Raw genomic sequence first — 20,728 nt, 5'->3', positions numbered from 1 at the left:
CTCTCTATTGACATCTCTGTTAGAAACATCAAATTGCAGTTTTTTTAAAAAAAATCTAACCTGACAACTCAACTTATTAAGAATTTTTAAGTTGTGAATCTAGGTAAGGTGTGGAGACTCATTTGAATACTGATTCTTTATATACTTCCTCAATAATTTTTGTAACATTTAATAGATTGTAGCTTTAAACCAAAGATACTGGATATAACAAGGGACAATGCAACGCTTAAGGGTGTACTCACACTATCCAAACCAAACCGCTCGGGCGCGTTTGACCCCCAAAACCTGGTTGGGGCATGGTTTGGTTTGGATAATGTGAGTGCGCCCTAAAGGTACAGTATGGGTTTAAGCGGCATCTAGGGGTGAGATTGCAAATTTCAACCAATCTCAATTTCAAAACACATTGAGAAGCTGCGGTAGATGCTACAAGAAAAACATGTAGTCATCTGAGACAACGTAGTGACGAAACTTGCTCTGTAGAGCAATTTGTCCGTTTAAGGCTATTGTAGAAACATGGCTGTGACTTCCATGTAAGGGCGCCTGTGGTGTATGTAGATAAAAACGGCTCATTCAGATGCAATAAAAACAATACAGTTTATTATGTAAGGTCTTTATACACCACTGAGAATATAGTTATGTATATTATATTGCATTTCTGTCAAGAGATCCTTTTAGAAGCTACACAATACACCTTTAATATGGGTGCTTTGGCAACATAAGTCCTGCCTTCCAGATGCCTCATAGACAGACGCTGCCTATTGGAGCTGAAATATCAGCGCGCCCGCCATCTTGGATGGGTCCCCAATTCGCCCCCTGCATTTATTTCTTGTGAGGATGGTGTATCCCCAACTACAATAATCATAACTGCTTGAATTTTTACCAGATCTTTACACGGTTTGGTAACACGTAAATAACATTAGTTATTATTACATAATATTATAAATGATAAAATAACCAAAATGATTGTTCACTCTTACTTGTGAAAGGTAATCCCATGCAATCCGGTATCAATACTGCATCGGTTATTGCAATGTAAGCTGCACAAAATACAGGCATAGTTGCTCACCCTCCATTGACTCTGATTGACTCTGGTGCTAGCGTAGAGTGACCCAACCAATATGGCAGTGACACTGGATTACATTCCAGCACATCATGAGCGTCTACGTATATAATGTCTATGGTTAAAACCAATCATTAATTGATTATCGCCATCCCAAATGGCACACTCCGGACTTGTGGTCCTCCTCAGAGTTCACACTTTGATGACATCATGTAGTGCAGACTTTAGGGATCCTTGATGCGAGTCCACAGTGGGTGCACCAGAGTCGTATTTTGGGACAGACTCGAGCGTCATGCCGGAAATAGGAAGAGAAGTTGTCCTTCAGTGTGAACTCCTCCCTTCCATCGTCTGATTGGTCTGATTGCTCTTTCGCAAGGACTTAAGGGTTGGTGAAGTCTGTGAAGCCTGCTGCAGTGCATCAAGACAGCATCAAGGGGTCAAAGGGGGCGCTGATGAGCACACTTTGATGCGCCATTTGGGACAGGGCCTACGACTGACGAATCTCTGGGAGAAGGGCTCTATACAGAGTCATGTGAGATTATTGCCGACCTGTTCACATGAGCAGTAGCTGAAATGACCTTTAAATAAGCATCTTTAGCGCACTTTAAGCTTAAGGGGACACTCCACTTTTTTTGAAAATTAAAAACTTTTTGAAAAAACGTTTAGCAATAGCTTAGCATAATCCATTGAATCTGATTAGACCATTAGCATCGCGCAAAAAAATAACCGATAACTGAGTTTCAAAATTGTTCTTATTTAAAACTTTACTCTTCTGTAGTTACGTCGTGTACTAAGACCAATGGAAAATTAAAAGTTGTGATTTTCTAGGCAGATATGGCAGATATATTTTTTTACTTATAATAAGCCACCACATGCAAATGCAAATTTCTGATCAACAGTTGTGGGAACAGCCTGACATTCAGTTCAGACATTTTGCATAACATCCTCTTGCAGATGATTATTCTTTCTCAATAGAAGATTTGTAACTATATATCAGAGCCACGTATATTGCATTACAGTCCAGTATAGACACAATCAGGACTGTCAACCGACCCTTATCTAAGCACTCTGATTGGTCTCTGTTCTACTTAAATGTCTATATTGCAGGTCATTGGCCGGGAAAGCAAGATTTTTCCTCCTCCCTCCCTCTCTCGGGTTTCTCTGAACATGTGCGCATGACCGCCTGCTGAGAGTGTGGGAAAGATCTAAGCTCACCAGCAACTTTAGCACAAAGTAGGAAAGTGTGCCCTTGGGTATTTGTGCAGTAAGAAGCATGACTGAGACTGAGCACCAACATGTTAAGATGCCTTAAAACTTTGCTGCAGTCTCCTCCAAATAAACACACAGATCTGCACAAATGAGATCTAATTAGAGGCACAAATATAGACCATGATCGCTAAAAAACACCCGGGGAACTAAGGGAAAATATCCGGAAGCAAAACATCTTTAGCATTCAAAAGATCCAGAGAGGCACATGACATTGAAACAGGCATGATGAATCTCCTTATTCTCTGTTCGATGGAAAGGGATTTGTGTCAGCTTGGGAAACACTCCTTATGAACAAAGCTGAATGAAAGGGATAAGTGTTTTACTAGAGCTTCATCGGGCAAGGCCATCAGGGATTCTTTTCACCTCACTCTTTGTTATATCTGACAGTAAAACCTTCCTCGGCAGTAAAGGGATCACATTTAAGTGAAGTTTAACTGCCAGATCCAGCAGCTGTGCTTTGTTTGGTGGATAACAGCTCCACAGTGACTGAGCACAGACACATCACCAAATGTTTTCATTTTTCTCTCCATAGGAAACACATTGTGCAGTTACAATTGTGAAAGGCACCTGTACACTTTTTGTTTTTAAAGAAAATGTGGTTTAAAACACTATTCATCATTTATTTCTTATTCACATTTAACATTGCTTTGTTTACTGATCGTTGAGAATGAGTGGGAGTTATCCAAGGGCTATCAAATTTCAAAAATAAAATCAGACATCGAGAGCTGTACAGGGGTGGAGGGGGAGATTTTGGCACTTTGTCAGTCCCTTCAAACAAAAGTAAGTGTTCGTGCTGCCTTAACATTTTGAGTTCCTTCAACTTAAAAATATCAGTTAACCCTGTTTAAAGGGGACATATCATGATAATCTGACTTTTTCCATGTTTAAAGGCACACAAGGCAAGTCTGAGTATTATTTCTCTACTAGCTCCCCCTAGTGTCTGGGAGTAAATGCGTTCTATATCTAAGACTATACGAGACTGAAGGACACCGGGTCGGATACAGCGAACATGCAAGTGGGGTATTCTTCCTACAGACGGTAGGGGCGGGCGAGAGAGTCTTCATTCGTCATGTAATGAGTCATTTAACCATATACCGACTTACGAAGATGATTTATTAACATAAAAATGCTGCCTTGTGTCCCTTTAACTGCTATAATTGGGTCCCCAGTGCTTGTATCAATCTAGAAAATGTAAAAAAGATCAACCCAGTAACTTAATTTTGGTAAACCATTCTCTGCAAGCATGCATGTGAAAAAATAGGCCATTGAAATTTGGCTCCCTCTATGATGTCAGAAGGGGATAATACACGACACTGCCATTTAGTGCAGAGATCGACTCATTTGCATTTTAAAGGACACACCCAAAACGGCACATTTTTGCTCATGCTATAATAAATTATCTATATGGGATTTGAACTTCATTTACGTACTCTGGGGACACCAAAGATTTATTTGACATCTTAAAAAAGTCTTGTGAAATGTCCCATTTAAGTTTAATTTGCAGTGACTTTGCTGAACAGAAAAGAAGTTCAGACATTCTGCAAAACAACTTATACTTTCTCCTCCATAAAATGAAAAAAATCTGGTGTTGAAATAACACAAGTGGAAATAAATAGTAGAAGAATTTGCATTTTCGAAATCTTGATGATCTATAATCATCCATCCATCACTGAAATCTCAGAGAGTAAAGCAGCTAACTTCTGCAGTGACAGTGTCCGTTCTCTCCTCCGTAAATAACAGCCTATGTAAATAATCCTCACACAAACCAAACAAAGCTTGATTTCCCGGTCCTTGGAGTGAGATTAATTGTTTGGTTTGGACGTGAGAAGAGAACTCATATTAATCCCCCACATGGAGCTCCTTCACTTCCAGAACTTCACAGAACCTCGGGCTGCTCCCACACTGTTGATCTAGCTGTAACTGTAAACCTAGCCTTTTATCTTTGCGGACAGCCTCATATTATGATTTTTAAATCGACGGATACCAGTAGAAGGAAAAATGGATGAGTTTGGGGAAGCTTTGCAAACAATTGGAATACTTTAATAAAAATATGAGGTGTGTTTCTAGAAACAAAAAAGTAAATATATAGATGAGCTAGTTTTGATTATTCAAATGCATCTAAAGAAGCAGCCATCCATGCCAGTCTAAATCTATAGCACAATGACACATAACTTCAAAAAATGTTAAAAGCATGGACAGTCTGGGTGATACTTTTTCTGGTATGGGTGGTTAAAATATACGTTGACTGGAGACATATGTGCCCCTGACTCGGAAGATAACCGACATTCATGCAATGACCTCAGAATCAGACACGGTCGTCGAGTCCTCTGTAATGTGAGAATGTGTAAGACGTGTGAGAGTAAGTGCTGTGTTCCTCCTTCGGCATTATGGGTATTTCTTTTTTCCTCTCCTGTGTCTCGATTTGGACGCTCTTCTATCTTATCCTCTCGCCTAATGGCGGCCCCTCGACTGACCCTAGATGGGACTGGAAACAGCCCACTGACGACTGGAATAATAACAGAGTGGGAGATTAAAAAAAGTCAAGAAAAACAGTGTGGGTGTATGACATTTGCAACAACAGCTAAACATTCAAGGACACGGCCGCCTGCAAGTCAGTTTTTCCTCTTCATGGGCTGTGCTCCCCTTGGGTCTGTTTTCAATAAGAAACCAACGCCATCTGTTTCACGAGACCTCAAAAACTTAATATCTATTGCTAATCCTAACACTTGATCTCAGCAGTTTTGTCGGTGACATGAAAGCTGTATTGAGTTGTGCCCGGCGCTCTGCTGAACGTGCAGTCGGGAGTCTGAAGTTTAAAGGGACACTCCACTTTTTTCCATGCTCATTTTCCAGCTCCCCTAGAGTTAAACATTTGATTTTAACTGTTTTGGGATTCATTCAGCTGATGTCCGGGTCTGGCAGTACTACTTTTGGCATAGCTTAGCATAATCCATTGAATCTGACAAGACCATTAGCATGCCCGAAAATAGTCCCCTTTGTTACTTATTTTTTTATGCCATGTTACGGCAGCAAAGTCCTTTAATATTATTACGCCAGAATGAGAGTGTAGCTCCTATATCTGCCTAGAAAATCACAACTTTTAATTTTCTGTCAGTCTTAGTACACAATGTAACTACAGAAGAGTCAAGTTTTAAATATTGAAAATATCGAAATTCTTTGGGGGTTTTTTGCGCGATGCTAATGGTCTAATCAGATTCAATGGATTATGCTAAGCTTTGTTTAAAGTGCTAGCGCCAAACCCGAAGATCAGCTGAATGGATTACAAAATGGTAAAACAAATGTTTAACTCTAGGGGAGCTGGAAAATGAGCATATTTTCAAAAAAAGTGGAATTTCCCTTTAAAGCCTCACCAGTTTCTGCAATATTGAATGATTGTGAAACCCGAATGCAATGCACATAAAATGCAAACATACATCAAATAAAAATAGACACAATCCCAATGTGGGACTGTAGATCAGACTCTCTGAAAAATGATCAATCGAGCCTCAGAATTAAAATAAAGCTGAATCATCACGGCATGATATTTCAGACTTTCAGAGAAAAATGTCTCAGAGATTGTTTCACATTTACAGTCCTTATTTCCTATGGAGAAATGTGTCTTCCATAATTAAAAGCCTAACAGCCTTGATAGACTATACTAGCATGTAATCTCTAGCCTTGGAATGTCAAGGTGCTGGAAGTGTTTGTCATGGGCATATCAAACATCAGCCTGCGGAGTACTTAGACTAAGTTGTACTATAATGGCCTAGATAGACGAGACAGACAGATAGGACACTAGAGGAGCAGGCCAAAATGAGGGTGCATTTATCTCTCCTGACAGTCCGTCTGAAGATAGCAGATGACAGATGACAGGCCAGTCAGAGAAATATAGCTGAATGCACAAGCGACACCTCTCAGAGTCAAAAGCCATTCTGCACTGTCACTTCCATTATACCTCCTGAGAAATAAGGGGTTGGAGTGATGGAGAGACAAAGTGGAAAACAGGCTGTGATGGCTGATGATCAAGCTAGAAATCTGGTTTATTATCGTTTGAAGTGTTGCATGACAGATCAAGATTCATTTTGAAGACAAAAATTAATTGCTTTTGTTGTGGTGTTCTTTAATTGAAAGTCACTTTAGATAAAACCGTCTGCTGCAAGAATAAATGAAAGTGCAAAATAGTAAGAGCCAAATCATAGTGTGCCATCTTTATTATACGAATTAAACCTTGAGGAAGTCAAAGAGTATGTGCTTAAAGGGAAATTCCGCCTTGAAATGATCCTAGGGTTAATAACAAACGTGTACCGAGTTCGACCGTTCACTGGAGTTTGTTTTCATGTTAGTCTAACGTGACCAGTGTTATTGCTAAACGCAAATTAGCATGTTATGGTAGCCTTCGGGGCATCAGTGCATTAAAAACGAAATCGCTATGTCTATACTACTAATAATGCTCAAAATAACCCCACACTTACACTGTAGCACAATGAGGGTCTCTATATGTAAACCGAAGCATTGAGAACTTTGCAAGTGTACAGGCAGTTTATTAAAAACAAACACTTACCGTTCACGTCTGGATCACATATCCATGCGGGCGCCATCTTGGGAAAACTGAACTCTCGCGTGAAAGCACAACACCTGTTCCACAACAACGGGCAACAACGTTTCACGCGAGAGTTTAGTTTTCCCAAGATGGCGCCCGCATGGATATGTGATCCAGACGTGAACGGTAAGTGTTTATTTTTAATAAACTGCCTGTACACTTGCAAAGTTCTCAATGCTTCGGTTTACATATAGAGACCCTCATTGTGCTACAGTGTAAGTTTGGGGTTATTTTGAGCATTATTAGTAGTATAGACATAGCGATTTCGTTTTTAATGCACTGATGCCCCGAAGGCTACCATAACATGCTAATTTGCGTTTAGCAATAACACTGGTCACGTTAGACTAACATGAAAACAAACTCCAGTGAACGGTCGAACTCGGTACACGTTTGTTATTAACCCTAGGATCATTTCAAGGCGGAATTTCCCTTTAATAAATAATAGCATTGACCAGCAGTATATTCTCATACAGAGATGAAATCTAAGAATACTGTAGATTATAAGAGAGTAAAAATTATAAATATGTACAATAAAGGCTAGATGTCTTGCTCGTGCTGCTTGTCAATGGAGGTCGAGGTGGCGGCCATCTTACCTCAGATAGCTTGATCACTCATATCATTGTGTTTTAAATGACCAAACTTGCAACATTTTCTACCGATTTTCAAACGGTTTGGTTTGTTATAAACATTAGAGATGTACCTATGACACTGCATACTTATGAATAATTTTCATGAAACATGTTCAAGCATCCAGAAGTATAGCCACGTTGATAACGTTTGTAAGTTGAGAAATGTTCAACTTCTGCCGCGAGCAACAGCAGTGACGTGACGTTGACGGATCCACAATTCAATTTAGCAAAGCATGACGTCACCCATTAAAAGTAAATGAGAAGCGTTAAGGCTTTCCCCCCATGTGAATGTACAGTGAAGTCACCCCAGTTACATATGTCCATCCTTGTTCATACAAAAACATATTCAGCGTAGTGTACGCACTTTCATATGCGAAGGCACAGTGCAGGGATCAAAACAACGCTCCACATTAGTCATACGTCACTACGAAAAGTGCGTACCCTACGCTAATACTCTCTCCTGAATGCAGATGAATCTAAAATGGCGGCGTTAACGGAAGCTAGTTATTTTCGTTTGTAAAGTTTTAAATATGTATATTTCTCTTACAAAACTCTTCGGTTACCCTTAAAAGACCTTTAGTCATCCCCAGGAACCGTGTGGATTACTTTTGCGAAAGATGGATGCATATCCTTGGTTTTTAGGAAGCGGACCACATATTCATTTGTTATAAAGACTTGAAGAGCAAGGACATTTTCAAAAATATGGGAAAATGTGTTTGTATGAATAAGGATGGACAAATGTAACTTGGGTCGCTTCAGGGTGAGTAAATCATGGAGTAATTTTCATTTTTGGCCAAACTATTCCTTTAAAGGACACTATTGTTATTGATTCTTTGTGGAAGTTGACCCGAAGTTGCTCACCATCATGTGCAATAAGAACTTACACCTGAGAAGTCAGTTACGATATTCAAAGCACACGGCTGAAGGGTTACCTGTCATCCTGGGCTTCAAATGCTTGGAGGAAGGAAGTTGTTCCGCACTCTGTTGTTTTTAATTTATCTACACACTTGTGCTGTCAAACTGTTTAAATTTAATTCTAAAAGGCGTATCCTGACAGGATGATTTTCATTATAACATATTATTTCATTACAGTCATGAGAACTAGATCTGTTTTGCATTACAGTAATGAGAGTTTGGCTATGGGAATGTACTTAGCCGTCATGAAAATAATGTCAGAATATAAAAATTTTAATGATCCTGAAACAGCGTTCAGCTGAAAACAGTTTGCCTCAAAAGAACTGCAAAGAGTGAACATCACAGCAAAGATTGCCATCAAAAACACAGTATGTGTTTATTTGGATAGCGTTACATAACAGCTACCCAAATATAGTCAAACGTACATGTGTATTTTCATCTCACATCCAGATGCCCTAAACAGAGGAAATATCAGAATTGCTTTTATAGTTTACATGAATACCGCCGATGAATGAAAACAATTGGGGTGAAGCAGCAATAATATCACGAAGCCATTGAGTAGCGAAACTATTTATCTAAAGTCTACATCCGCCTCATTACACGCTTTTCATTGCCCTCTGTATATAAGGAAAAAATGGAATTACTAAAATGTTTTTTGGGAAGCGATCTCAGCAAACATTTCAGCCAAGATCCACAAAACAGCTGGTCGGTACGCCTTCATCAATCTTGCCACTACCGATTAACTGCCGCAATTAACCGGAACTCTCTCTGAACCCTGAATGACATTGTGTCTGGATTTCCTCCATTTATTTGCTTCTCATACATTTCAGCCCAGGCTCTGCTATCAATGCAGTCTACATCCCAGCTGCGCGAATAGGTCTAGCTGTAATCCGGGGAGGAGCGTGTTCCCCGTTGACCGAGAGGCAACTGAGCAACAATAGGACATTATTTGCCACAGCCAAAGGAGCAGTGGGGATTCAGTTTTCCCAAAGCTCAGCGCTCCTCTATGCCCACATTTTACACACGCTCTTAGACTTAGATTGACTTTAATTACAGAGTGTATAAAAACCAGCCTGCTATTGACTTTGCATACTTCACTCAATCGGCCAGAAACGTTCAGCAGTAATAGCGCCCACATCCTCTGAAAGGAAAGCCAGACTGGTTTAATAAGTATTGGACTGACAAGTGTTAAGCTACTGCTGTTGTATATTAAGCCCCAACTATGACATCTATATGTAAACTTTTAAAACTGTATAGATAAAAACTATTAAACATTTGTGACAGAGGTGGATATACATTAGCTTATGGTTGTGTTTTGGTGTGTCTAAGCCATCTGTGGTATTGGGGAGGTGGATTGGTCCCTTGAGATCTACACTGCAACTTCTCTGGAATGTGATTTGTAGTGCTTATCTCAAGCTCTTCTGAGGACGACTTAGGTTTTGCTATAAGCCATCGCTCCAGACCAATTCAACAAACAAATACACCCTTCCTCTGTATACATTTTCATATATTTTGTATGCTTTACATGTTTTGGATTGCATGGGACCATCAAAAAATTCAGATGGGTCTCACATTTCCAGAGTCAAGACTGGAAAACAGGGCCCGGTGTGAACTCTGGGTGTCATCGTAAACCATGACAGATCACTCTTAAAATGGTTGTTTCTGAGTAACAACCCCACAGTGTGGTTGCTCGGTCAGCTGTGAGATTGCTCTAAAATGTGTTTAACATCTTGGACAGTTACGGTAGAAGTGTGGAAGCAGTGGGGAAAAGACACATCCCAAGACATCAATCTCCCTATGGAATGTTGAATGCCGCCCAGCTTTTGGGCAGTTTCTTTAAAGTGACACTTTGTAGTCTTTCAACCTTCATAATATATTTTCAAGACCCTTGTGATTGGACATCGACTTTAAAATGGTTAAAATGACATGTCTACCATAGCCTGACGGGGTCTGTATCGCTTTTACTCGTACTTTTAAACTTGGGGTTTCCGGTAGTAACCCGAGCACAAAAAGAACTACAAAAATCTGCTTTACGCCATACGTCACTTCCTCAAATTCTGACGTGAAACCGCAACTATTTATTTTCCTGATGTTTTTGTCATGGCCGAAGCAGCAACTAAGAAAAAGAAAGCCAAGGCTTTTTCGGAGGTGACCAGAAAGAGAAAACGGGAGAGTGACAGAATAATAGGATGGACGAGGATCAATAATGGGCCATCGTTCACTCGCTGGCGTGAACTTAAGGAGGAGGAGGGCTTTTGTACTAGCTAGTAATGTTATATATTTCATGCATATATAAGCCCTGTCTGTCGCCGAACACTATTTTTTTACGTGAATTTTACTGGAGGGTACTTGAGGGTGTAGAGAGTGACTTATATGATGTGACTTTGTGGCACCGTGGTAGCGTCATGGACCAATGGCACAAGCGATCCGAGTTCGATTCCCCTTTAAGGCAATTTTTTATATAAACTTTAACCAAGCGACCACCATTACAACTGGCTTGTAAACATGAGCTACGCGATCTTTTGAGATTGAAAGAAATAAAACGCATGAAATTATATTCATATGAAATGCTGGAAGGCACACTTTGTGACCTAAAGAGTTGTCTTCTTTTCCTTTGCGACAGTGCTGCGGCGCTTGTGGCCTCTAGGGGCGCTAGACGTGACCCTAGTGGTCAAAAAGTTCCGTGGTGTGCCTTTAAAAACCCATAAAATCTTTGATTGTGACTCTCTATGTACATAATATAAGATCCTTACTCATGGTATGTTTAAGCATATTTATAAATGTTCTGTTCGGATCAGTACATAGGTGCCGAAGCCCACAGAGTCGCTGTGTGAATCAAACATGTGTAAATGAAACCCTTCCTTGTTTTGGGCCCCATTCACTTCCATGTTATTATTTTTTCCTTCTATGGAAGTCAATGGTTCCCAAGTTTGCTTCGGTGCAAAGGAAAAATCTTCCTTTCTGTTCAGCAGAACAAAGCAATTTAAATAGGTTTGGCACAATTTGGGTGAGTAAATGACAGAACTTTCATTTTTTCGGTGAACTATCCCTTTAAGCCAAATAATTTTCTAACAATCATGATCAAATTCCCGCATATTAATCGTAATCATCATTAATCATATCAGTTTACGTGAGATACAAGTGACCTACCAGTAAACCTTTAAAAAAGCCCCCAAAAATGTGTATTTAAATATTATGGCGTGTTTGTCAGAAAGGAATGTATGATGGCTCTGATTCAACTGTGGTGAAGCTGCATTTCACAGACGAATCTGCTCGCTGGTCCGGGCCGTTGGCTGGGATCCAGTGTGGTTTCTTAGGGGGCAGCAGTGTCAACTTTTAACAAAGGAGCATTACAGACTTCCTGTCCGCGAACTCTCTACAGCCTTTAAGCAAAGCAACGTTTGCGTCCAATCACAATATGACCAGAGTCCCATTCCCGCTAACAGCGAGTCTTATGATTTTGGCAGCCAAACTGACAATGGATCGAGTCCATTTTTTGTACTTTAATATGCAATAGTCTAACTCCCATTAAAGCCTGTTTCCTTTAAATGTGCCTCATAAATACCAGTGGAAGGAGATTTCATTTCCTTGTGTACAAATCTTGTCATTCGACAATCGATCATGATTCATTCAGATGAGGTTCTTCTTAGAAACTCAAAACGATCCCTAACATCTATCACATTTAAAGCTTATGCAGATTTGTGACACTGATTTAGGATTCTGTATACTAACAAACATCGCTTGTTTCTCATGGTCAATGCCAGTGCTTTTCCCCGATGAGATCTTATGATAGACTTCAACCAATCGCTATAAGAGACCTCCTTCGCCCCCGCGCTATCCTCCCAAGAGCAAAAAGAACGGAGTAGAAATTGAACAGTGAGGCCAAGTTCCTCACAAAGAGCTGCCTGGAGTAAAACTGTCTGCCTAAATATATCTTCAAACTGATATTACTATTTCAGAGATGGTTTCTGATCTCATTAACGACTTGCAAGTTTCAAATGAAGCACAATGCATATGTTTTGTGGTAAGACTATCAGGATAAAGGACCTGCATATACACAGACACACTTTTGTTTGAGGATGTGAAAGACAGGGCTAATGCATCGGACTCTGGTCAATGTAGCGAACATGAGTATCTCTTCGTGACAGGCCGCGCACTGTTATGTCCTCCCACTCCCAATATTCTGAATGGACTCACAAACAAGCAAGCCTTCACAGCAAAGACTGAACAAAAGTGATCGAGCGAGGAAGGGGCACAAACCTTTTGGCCCAGACGTCCAGTTTAACATAATGAGCCTCAGAGGCTCAATGGACTCAAGTCACGGATCGAAAAAAAGAAAAACAGCTGGGTCAAACTCCAAAGACGTCACACATGTATCATTAATGCATAACAATCTTAATACCATTAATGTGCGGGAATGCACTGAACCCTAGAAGAAACAGTAGGATAAGCTTTTACCCTAAGAATCTAAACTGAGTAATGCTATCTTGGATATATTTAAATTGACTATATTAAAAATTACTGGAAACACTTTACAATAAGGTTGTATTCGTTAAAGGAACATTCCACTTTTGTTGAAAATATGCTCATTTTCCAGCTCCCCTAGAGTTAAACATTTGATTTTTACAATTTTGGAATCCATTCAGCTGATCTCCGGGTCTGGCGCTACCACTTTTAGCATAGCTTAGCATAATCTATTGAATCTGATTAGACCATTAGCATCGTGCTAAAAGAGTTTAGATATTTTTCCTTTTTTAAACTTCTGTAGTTACATTATGCACTTCTAAGGCTGATGGAAAATTTAAAGTTGCGATTTTCTAGGCAGATGTGGCATATACTCTCATTCTGGCGTAATGAACAACAACTTTGCTGCCGTACCATGGCTGAGGAGGCGCAATGATATTACCCAGCGCCCGAAAATAGTCCCCAGCTATTGAAAGTAACTACACACAACTTTTAATTTTCCGTCAGTCTTAGTACACAATGTAACTACAGAATAGTTAAGGTTTAAAAAGGAAAAATATCGAAACGCTTTGATTATTTTTTTACGCAATGCTAACGCCGCATTCACACGGTCCATCAGCGTTAACGCTTAACAGAAGGCTTGTCTGAATCGTGGCCAACAGCCAATCACTGTGGCCGCAACACAAGCTCCGGTCTTCCATTAACGTAATTGGCTGGCTCTGCCTAGGTTATTTGCATAAGGCGATATGATTGGCTGACGCACGCGTTGCCGCTTGAAAAGTTGAGAAATGTTCAACTTCTGCCGCGAGCAATGGCACTGACGCGGCGCCGACGGATCCACAATTCAGTTCGCCAACGCTTGACGTCACCCATTAAAAGTGAATGGGAAGCGTCAACGCTTACGCCCCGTGTGAATGCGGCGTAATGGTCTAATCAGATTCAATGGATTATGCTAAGATATGCTAAAAATGGTACCGCCAGACCCAGAGATCAGCTGAATGGATTCCAAAACAATGAAAATCAAATGTTTAACTCTAGGGGAGCTGTAAATTGAGCCTATTTTCCAAAAAATTTGAGTGTACTAATGGCATAATATAAGTAAAGGCATTAACTATTACAAACTAACAATAAACAATATAGTTTTTCAGCAATTATTAAAATTAGTTAATTATTTGTTATGTTACAGTAGTTAATGCCAACACAATTGTTTATGTTAGCTAAACGTGCATTAACAAATGTTAACAGTAACAGCTTTTGATTTTATGAATGTATTTGTAAAATGTGTTGTTCAGTGTTAGTTCCTACTAGCTAAAGCTTTATCTAATGGTAACAAATGCAACCTTTTATCAAGTGTTACTGCTTCATTTAAATGCATGACGGTGGACGTCTTTTCAATTCATTCAGTTTGAAATTAAGTTAAATCCAAAGCAGATTGCATGTGAATGGTCTTATCTGATGAAGATGTCCTAAAACAATAAAGTCTGTGTCGATCTCAATATCAAAGAGCCAACTGATAATGTAAACACAAAAGCAGGGGGTTTTGAGGACAGAGCTCTGTCCACAGATAAATTACTCACATCAGACACAAATCTGATTATTTAGCAGATTTCAGCTGTCTGCTCTGAGCCTTTGAAATGAGTATGACAGCAACAAAAGGTCAGGAACATTGCGGAGCTTGTCTTTTTGGTATGCGGGAACAAGTCTAGGTTGCGTGCAAGCTCCAAAAACTGAATAAAGCTTATATCAAATAATCGACATATAATGAAGTAGAAATTGAGAGTAAAAAAATATTTATTTAGCTACAGTTTATTTCTTTCTATAGCTGTATATGCTGCTTAAACGGAAGTGGGTGGATTTTATGAATAGGCTAAAGAGAGAGAAAGCTTAATCATTGATTGAAAAAAGCATTTAAGAAAAAATCTTTAAAGCATCCCATGCACGAAGAGAAATTTGTGCCATATCCTCAAATGTTTCCTTTGTCCATCCCATACTCCATTCTACTCTACTGACCTAGTTCTTCAAAGCTCGACACAAAGCTAAAAAAATTGCATAATGATCTAAAGGTGTAGTGGCAGAGACCTACATGTGAATTGCATCATGCTGTGCACAGCTTTTAAACCCTATTTAAGTCTTGTGACAACACATGCAGAGCTGAGATACATAAATGAGTCACACTTCCTCTTTTTTTCTGGTTTCATTAAGTCATCCCTGCATAGGCTTAGAAACATAGCTCAACAATTTCCATTTTCCTGACATAAAAATATTATAGTATTATTTCCCATATCCTCTTGCACTTCAATCTGGATAAAAAAATTAGTACAACGCCCATATGGATGAAAAACTATTATTGATTGCATTGTATGAAAAACTTTATATAGATGGCATGTACAATAAATCCTCAGTTGGTCATTTAAAGTGATCTGCATTGCACTTAATGTTTCCGGTGGCTATTCATTGTGCCATTGAGCAATGCACATGCCCAAGCTAAATAAGAGATTATTTATGTATCATGTTTTATGAGGACACTCATGGCCATTTATTCACAGAGCTGTGTGGCATATCCTGTAAAGGGTGTTATACAGAAAGCTCAGGTACTCAGGAAATGTGCTATGACTCACCAGCTGAAACTCACTCCGTCGCCCATAGGCTTCCTGGATCCCACTATCGCTCCACAGTGCCTGCAGGGCTGGTACGTACAGCTGAAAGGTGCAGGGTTCGACGGGCATGCCTGCTTTGTTCTCAAAGGACATGACAAACATGCCATGCTTCTCGTTCTCTGAGTTGTGCCAGCGGACACCAAGCTTGTCTCGGGCATCCACGAGTACCCGCATCCCCTATGAGAAAAACAAAAAAGATAGAGATGAAGATATAGATGAATTACATGTCTGCACTATGGAACTGAGGTATTATAATATGATTTGTCTGTAGACTAAATAACATTTGTATTTACACCTGCAGTCTTTATGCCTTAACATAGCTTGAATGTAATTTTACACCTCATTTAGTATACACAGATTTATAAACACATGGATTAGTCCCCTGCTAGGGCTGCACAATTAATCAAAAAACTAATCGAGATTACAATTACGGGTGAAATAATTACATAAATAATAACAGCTGTCCTTTTGTGCTAATTTCTGTGCGTTTCGGCAGTATGTTTGGGCACCAAACCAAGTGGTGAATCAGAGATTTTAAAATGAATAAGTTGACGTGTCCTTTAGCCATTCGTTTTGGATTTTTTACTTACAACATAACTCCCATAATTATTTGTGATTTACATTATATTATTTAGTTTTGGATGTTTAGAATTTACCATCCAGCTGCCAAAGACATACTCAAAAATGTGGTCTAAAATCGCTTGGGATTCCTGCATCACAAAACTGCAACCAGTCATGTCAACACATTTGAACGAGAGGATTAGGCAGTCTGAGCCATAGATATGTATGTAAGGATGCCTAGACTCAGTGCTTAAAAAATTGCAGCATTGCTGCTTCAGTTGAAGTTCTGGGACGCGAGTACCCGCTGTTCCAACCCAGTCTCACCCCATGTCGTCAATATTTGACGACACTTGACCATTCGTCATATGTTGACGCGAAGGGTATACCTTTCGCGTCATTTTTTGACGAACTGGGGACTTCAATACTATTACGTCCGTTGCATTCTCTTTCCTATTTTCTTACCATTTAGGGTTAGATTTACATAATGACATCCCTACCCAAACCTAACTCTAACCCCAACGCCAGGTGACAACTGTTTTATTTCGCGTACCTAACTCTAACCCCAACGCCAGGTGACAACTGTTTAATTTCGCGTACACTGTTTAATTTTGCGTAATCTAACCCTAAACCGACGCGAAAATGGTAAGAAAATAGGAAAGAGAATGCAACGGACATAATAGTATTGAAGTCCCCAGTTCGTCAAAAAATGACGCGAAAGGTATACCCTTCGCATCAACATATGACGAATGGTCAAGTGACGTCAAATATTGACGACATGGGGTGAGACTGTGTTAGCTGTTCACACATGTGGTGAGAATACTCTAGCCCAGTGTTTCCCAATCCTGGTCCTCAAGTACCCCCTTCCAGAAAGTTTTAGATGTCTTCTTATTTAGCACACCTGATTTAACTTATCAGCTTGTTAGGGAGACATGTTAACCATTCTGGAAGGAGGCTGATGAGTTGAATCAGGTGTTTTAAATAAGGAGACATCTAAAACTTTCTGGAAAGGGGTACTTGAGGATCAGGATTGGGAAACACTAAAAATATGTGCTGCAAACGCAAAGCTCACATAGGCATTGTGCAACTATCATTCGCACGTGTCTGAAATTGCGGAATGAACATCTATGTACATTTGTATCTATGGTCCAAGCTGGAGCGATTGAGGCACTACGGCCTCGTGCCTCTGGCCTAATCACAGCCGTGATGATATAGAGCTTTATTACACGGCTCTCTGGAATGCTTGATTCTGATTGGTCAGTTGAGACATTTGCAGGTTTGTTCTTTTCAAATAATAACCGCTCCAAAGTAATAACGCATTGCCGGTACTACTTGTATGTTTAAATCCCTCCGCACCAACAAAGATTAGGCTACTGTTTGGCGCCATCTTGTGTCAAACACTGGACAACAACAATTAACAATGGAAAATGTCGACATAAACATGTACGGTAAAATCAAAACATTTAAACAGTGGATAGAAGAACGAAAAACGACAAGACACAGATAGCTTACTGAGACTGAACTTGACAAAATAGAGCATGACAGCTACGAAGCCAACACACAAAAAAATACAGAATGGGCATTAAAACTTCTCAAAGACTGGCTAAAAGAGAAGCCGAGGATCTTAATAAGGTATTACGATCATTTTATGCATCTGCGCAAAGTTTCGCGGAAGGATAAAAATGTTAATTTAAAACAAATATGCCAATAAAATGTTTCAAATTCATATTCATGTCCAGTTTTTTTTCTTATGTGGCAAGTAGCCGTGTAATAAGCGGGATAATGTAGAGGCAGTCGGTAGTTATCGGGTAAATAAGCCCCTTCAGTGTGATACAAGACCCTCCGCGAACACTGTCTGGGCTTATTTCCCGATAACTACCAGCTGCCTCTACATTATCCCTTACTTAAAAACACCACATAGACATATAGATAACAATAAAACTTTTCACCACAGGAGGACTTTAACATTTTTGACATCAACATATTTGATTGTTAATATTTAAACTTGGCCTGTCTTACATAGTTTAGCCAATCATAACAGAGGTCATTTACATATCAAACATACACTTGAGATGGAAATACATACAGTAATGCCAACTGAAAAATGCATGTGTTTGTAACAAGTTATTAAACTGAAGCAAATTGATTCACTTCTAAACTAACATTCCTTTTGCACTGATATTATTTAGGACATTTCAGCAGATCTTTCAAACTATGGGTGTAAGCAATGTTTCAAAAAGGGAGTAGTCCTCAACAATTGACTAGAGTGAACAGAGTTTGTTGTAACTAATTTAAAGTAATGTGTCTTTGAAGGGACATATTGTATTCAACACATTTGTAGCATGTGTCAATGTTACAGTTAAGTTGTTTATGTAATGTTAGTCAAGGTTCCTTGAACCGAAAACAGTTTACATAAAAGTTTTACATAACATGTTGTTTTTAAGGTAGATTTAAAGTAAACATTTTGATTTTACTTCTGCGATTTACTTGTGTGAATCTATGCTTCTGCATCTTCAGTCACAAAGAGCCAGAACTGAAATAATCTGCCAAGACCTAAAAGTCAAGCTCTAGAAAGCTTTGTTGAGGACACCAAACCCACTGAAACTAAACTTCCGCAATGAGCATCCTAACTTCCAAGCATAACAGCAAGTTTACAAAACCTCTGGCAGGAACCAGAATAGATGGGCTCTGTTAAAGAGCAGGAAAAGACCATCTGTAAATGTAACATAAGGCCATTGACTTCATAATAATGAGTGCAGTACTATCAACCAAAGTACCAAATGTCCCTGCAGTCAATTTACCCTCTTTCATTAGTTTTACTGCAAAACATCCTGATGTTCAGAGTCCCAAAAGGGAGCCTGGTCTCTTCCTCTATTTTATAGATCCACATATGAATCATCAACACTGGCGCTCAAATGTGCTCTAGGCAAATGTATGCTACAGTAATTTGGATACTATGCCAGCTTTAGTCTCATAACAAGATTAAGGGTTCCTCTGGGCACAGGTGCTTCATTGAATCTACCCCGGGAGATATTTTACATTTACATTTATGAATTTGGCAGAAACTTTTATTGAAAGTAATTTGCAGTGCATTACAAGGTAGATCAGTATATGTGTTCCTTGGGGATCAAGCCCATGACCTTTGCACTACTGCAACGCCGTGCCAACCGAGCTCCTGGAATAGAGTTCTTTGCTGAGACGAGTCCGTTTAATGCTTTTCCATAATAACTAGGTGAGCGGACTAGGCATTATGAATCCAAAGACACAAGAGGTCTGTATATTAAAACAAAACGGATGCATGGTAAAACCAATAAAACAGTAAGGCAGTCACAGGAAATGAATATGGTACAGTCTTGTTAGTCTGGCTGTCTCCTCCGAATCCTAATATCACCCAACCCCTACCCATCAAAGAGTTGACTAATGTAAACAGGTATTTATGATTGGTCTCTGAACTGTGTTTTTTGGCCCAGTACTCTCAACCACCCTCAGGATACTTTTCTAAGGGCCAACCTCATTCACACTTCTTTGTTTCACTTTATTATCCCATCTTATTCATTTTTCCTTCAGCCTTTATTTGTTTCCAAGAGGCAGCCCCAATCCCAAAGCCACCCACACACTCATGACCTTTCACCCACTTCGGCCGCCACTATCTGGGAAGAGTAGACGTATCCTCCTGTCCTCCCTGGCTGGATCAATTGACACAGGCATGGCGAGAGGAGAAAGAAAGCGGTGAGGTTGCTTTATCACAGTGAAGAGGTCAGTTACAGGGCTTCCAATCTTTTCCTGAGTCGTGGCAAAATCCCAAAAATAGCTTCAAAAACCACCAGAACCCCACCTCGCCGCAAGCGAGGCTCCTAGTGTTTCTGAAAATCCTCTTGAAAAACAAGACTTGGGTGTTTGTTTTCAATGGCATCTTCCAAACTTGACTTTTGGGCTGTTGTTTTTGAAGACCGCAGAAGACTTTCAATTGGATGGAGATCTTTTACTCAACAGACAATAAGTGATATTCTTTTTGCTATTCTTTAAAAGGGGGGAAGAGTTCCCAAATGTCTGGTCACCAAAATGCAAATATGACACAAAATGTAGAGATACAAGCTTGGCACTATTCTGATTAGGCTCTGTAATTTGGTTCAGTGGTGGTAAAGCCAGAGCTTAATTTTGCAGCGTAAGCACATGTGGGGAGCGATCCAGGCACCCGCTCGCGTCTTCCCCACCGCTGAGCAACCACAGCTAAATCAGCAACAACTCCTTAGCCATAAACAAGCCGCCTGTGAAGGAACCTCCCAAGACTCCGGTCACAGAGGAACTCTCAGATTTATCACACAGGAAAATGGGCTTGATATATGTTTGCTCCCAGTGTCACCCTTCAACCACTTCCTGTATCCTCCCCCGCAAGCATCTTGTGTGCAAAGGACGCATGAACTTAATCTCTTCTGTATGCGGCATTACTTGGTGTGGTACAACTTGTTGATAACCTGCTTACTGTTTTCCCACAAACACTTTCGGGATGGACAAACACTTCGAGCAGTTACTAAATACCAGAACTATTTTCTCAAGGATGTAGTAAACAGAGGAA

General features: G+C 39.8%; 1 protein-coding gene across 1 annotated transcript in view; it reads right to left on the bottom strand.

Annotated features, from left to right (window-relative positions):
- The window catches only part of gna12a (guanine nucleotide binding protein (G protein) alpha 12a), a 36,582-nt gene that overhangs the window by 6,760 nt on the left and 9,094 nt on the right, over positions 1–20,728 (bottom strand). Inside the window, exon 2 of the mRNA XM_065261814.2 lies at positions 15,556–15,771. Coding sequence (XP_065117886.1) covers positions 15,556–15,771 — 216 coding nt within the window. The remainder of the gene's footprint in view (positions 1–15,555; positions 15,772–20,728) is intronic.

This window comes from Paramisgurnus dabryanus, chromosome 3 (genome assembly GCF_030506205.2).
Source record: "Paramisgurnus dabryanus chromosome 3, PD_genome_1.1, whole genome shotgun sequence".
Lineage (NCBI taxonomy): Eukaryota > Metazoa > Chordata > Actinopteri > Cypriniformes > Cobitidae > Paramisgurnus > Paramisgurnus dabryanus.
Note: the sequence above shows the minus strand (reverse complement) of the source record. Positions and strands in the feature narration are given on the sequence as shown.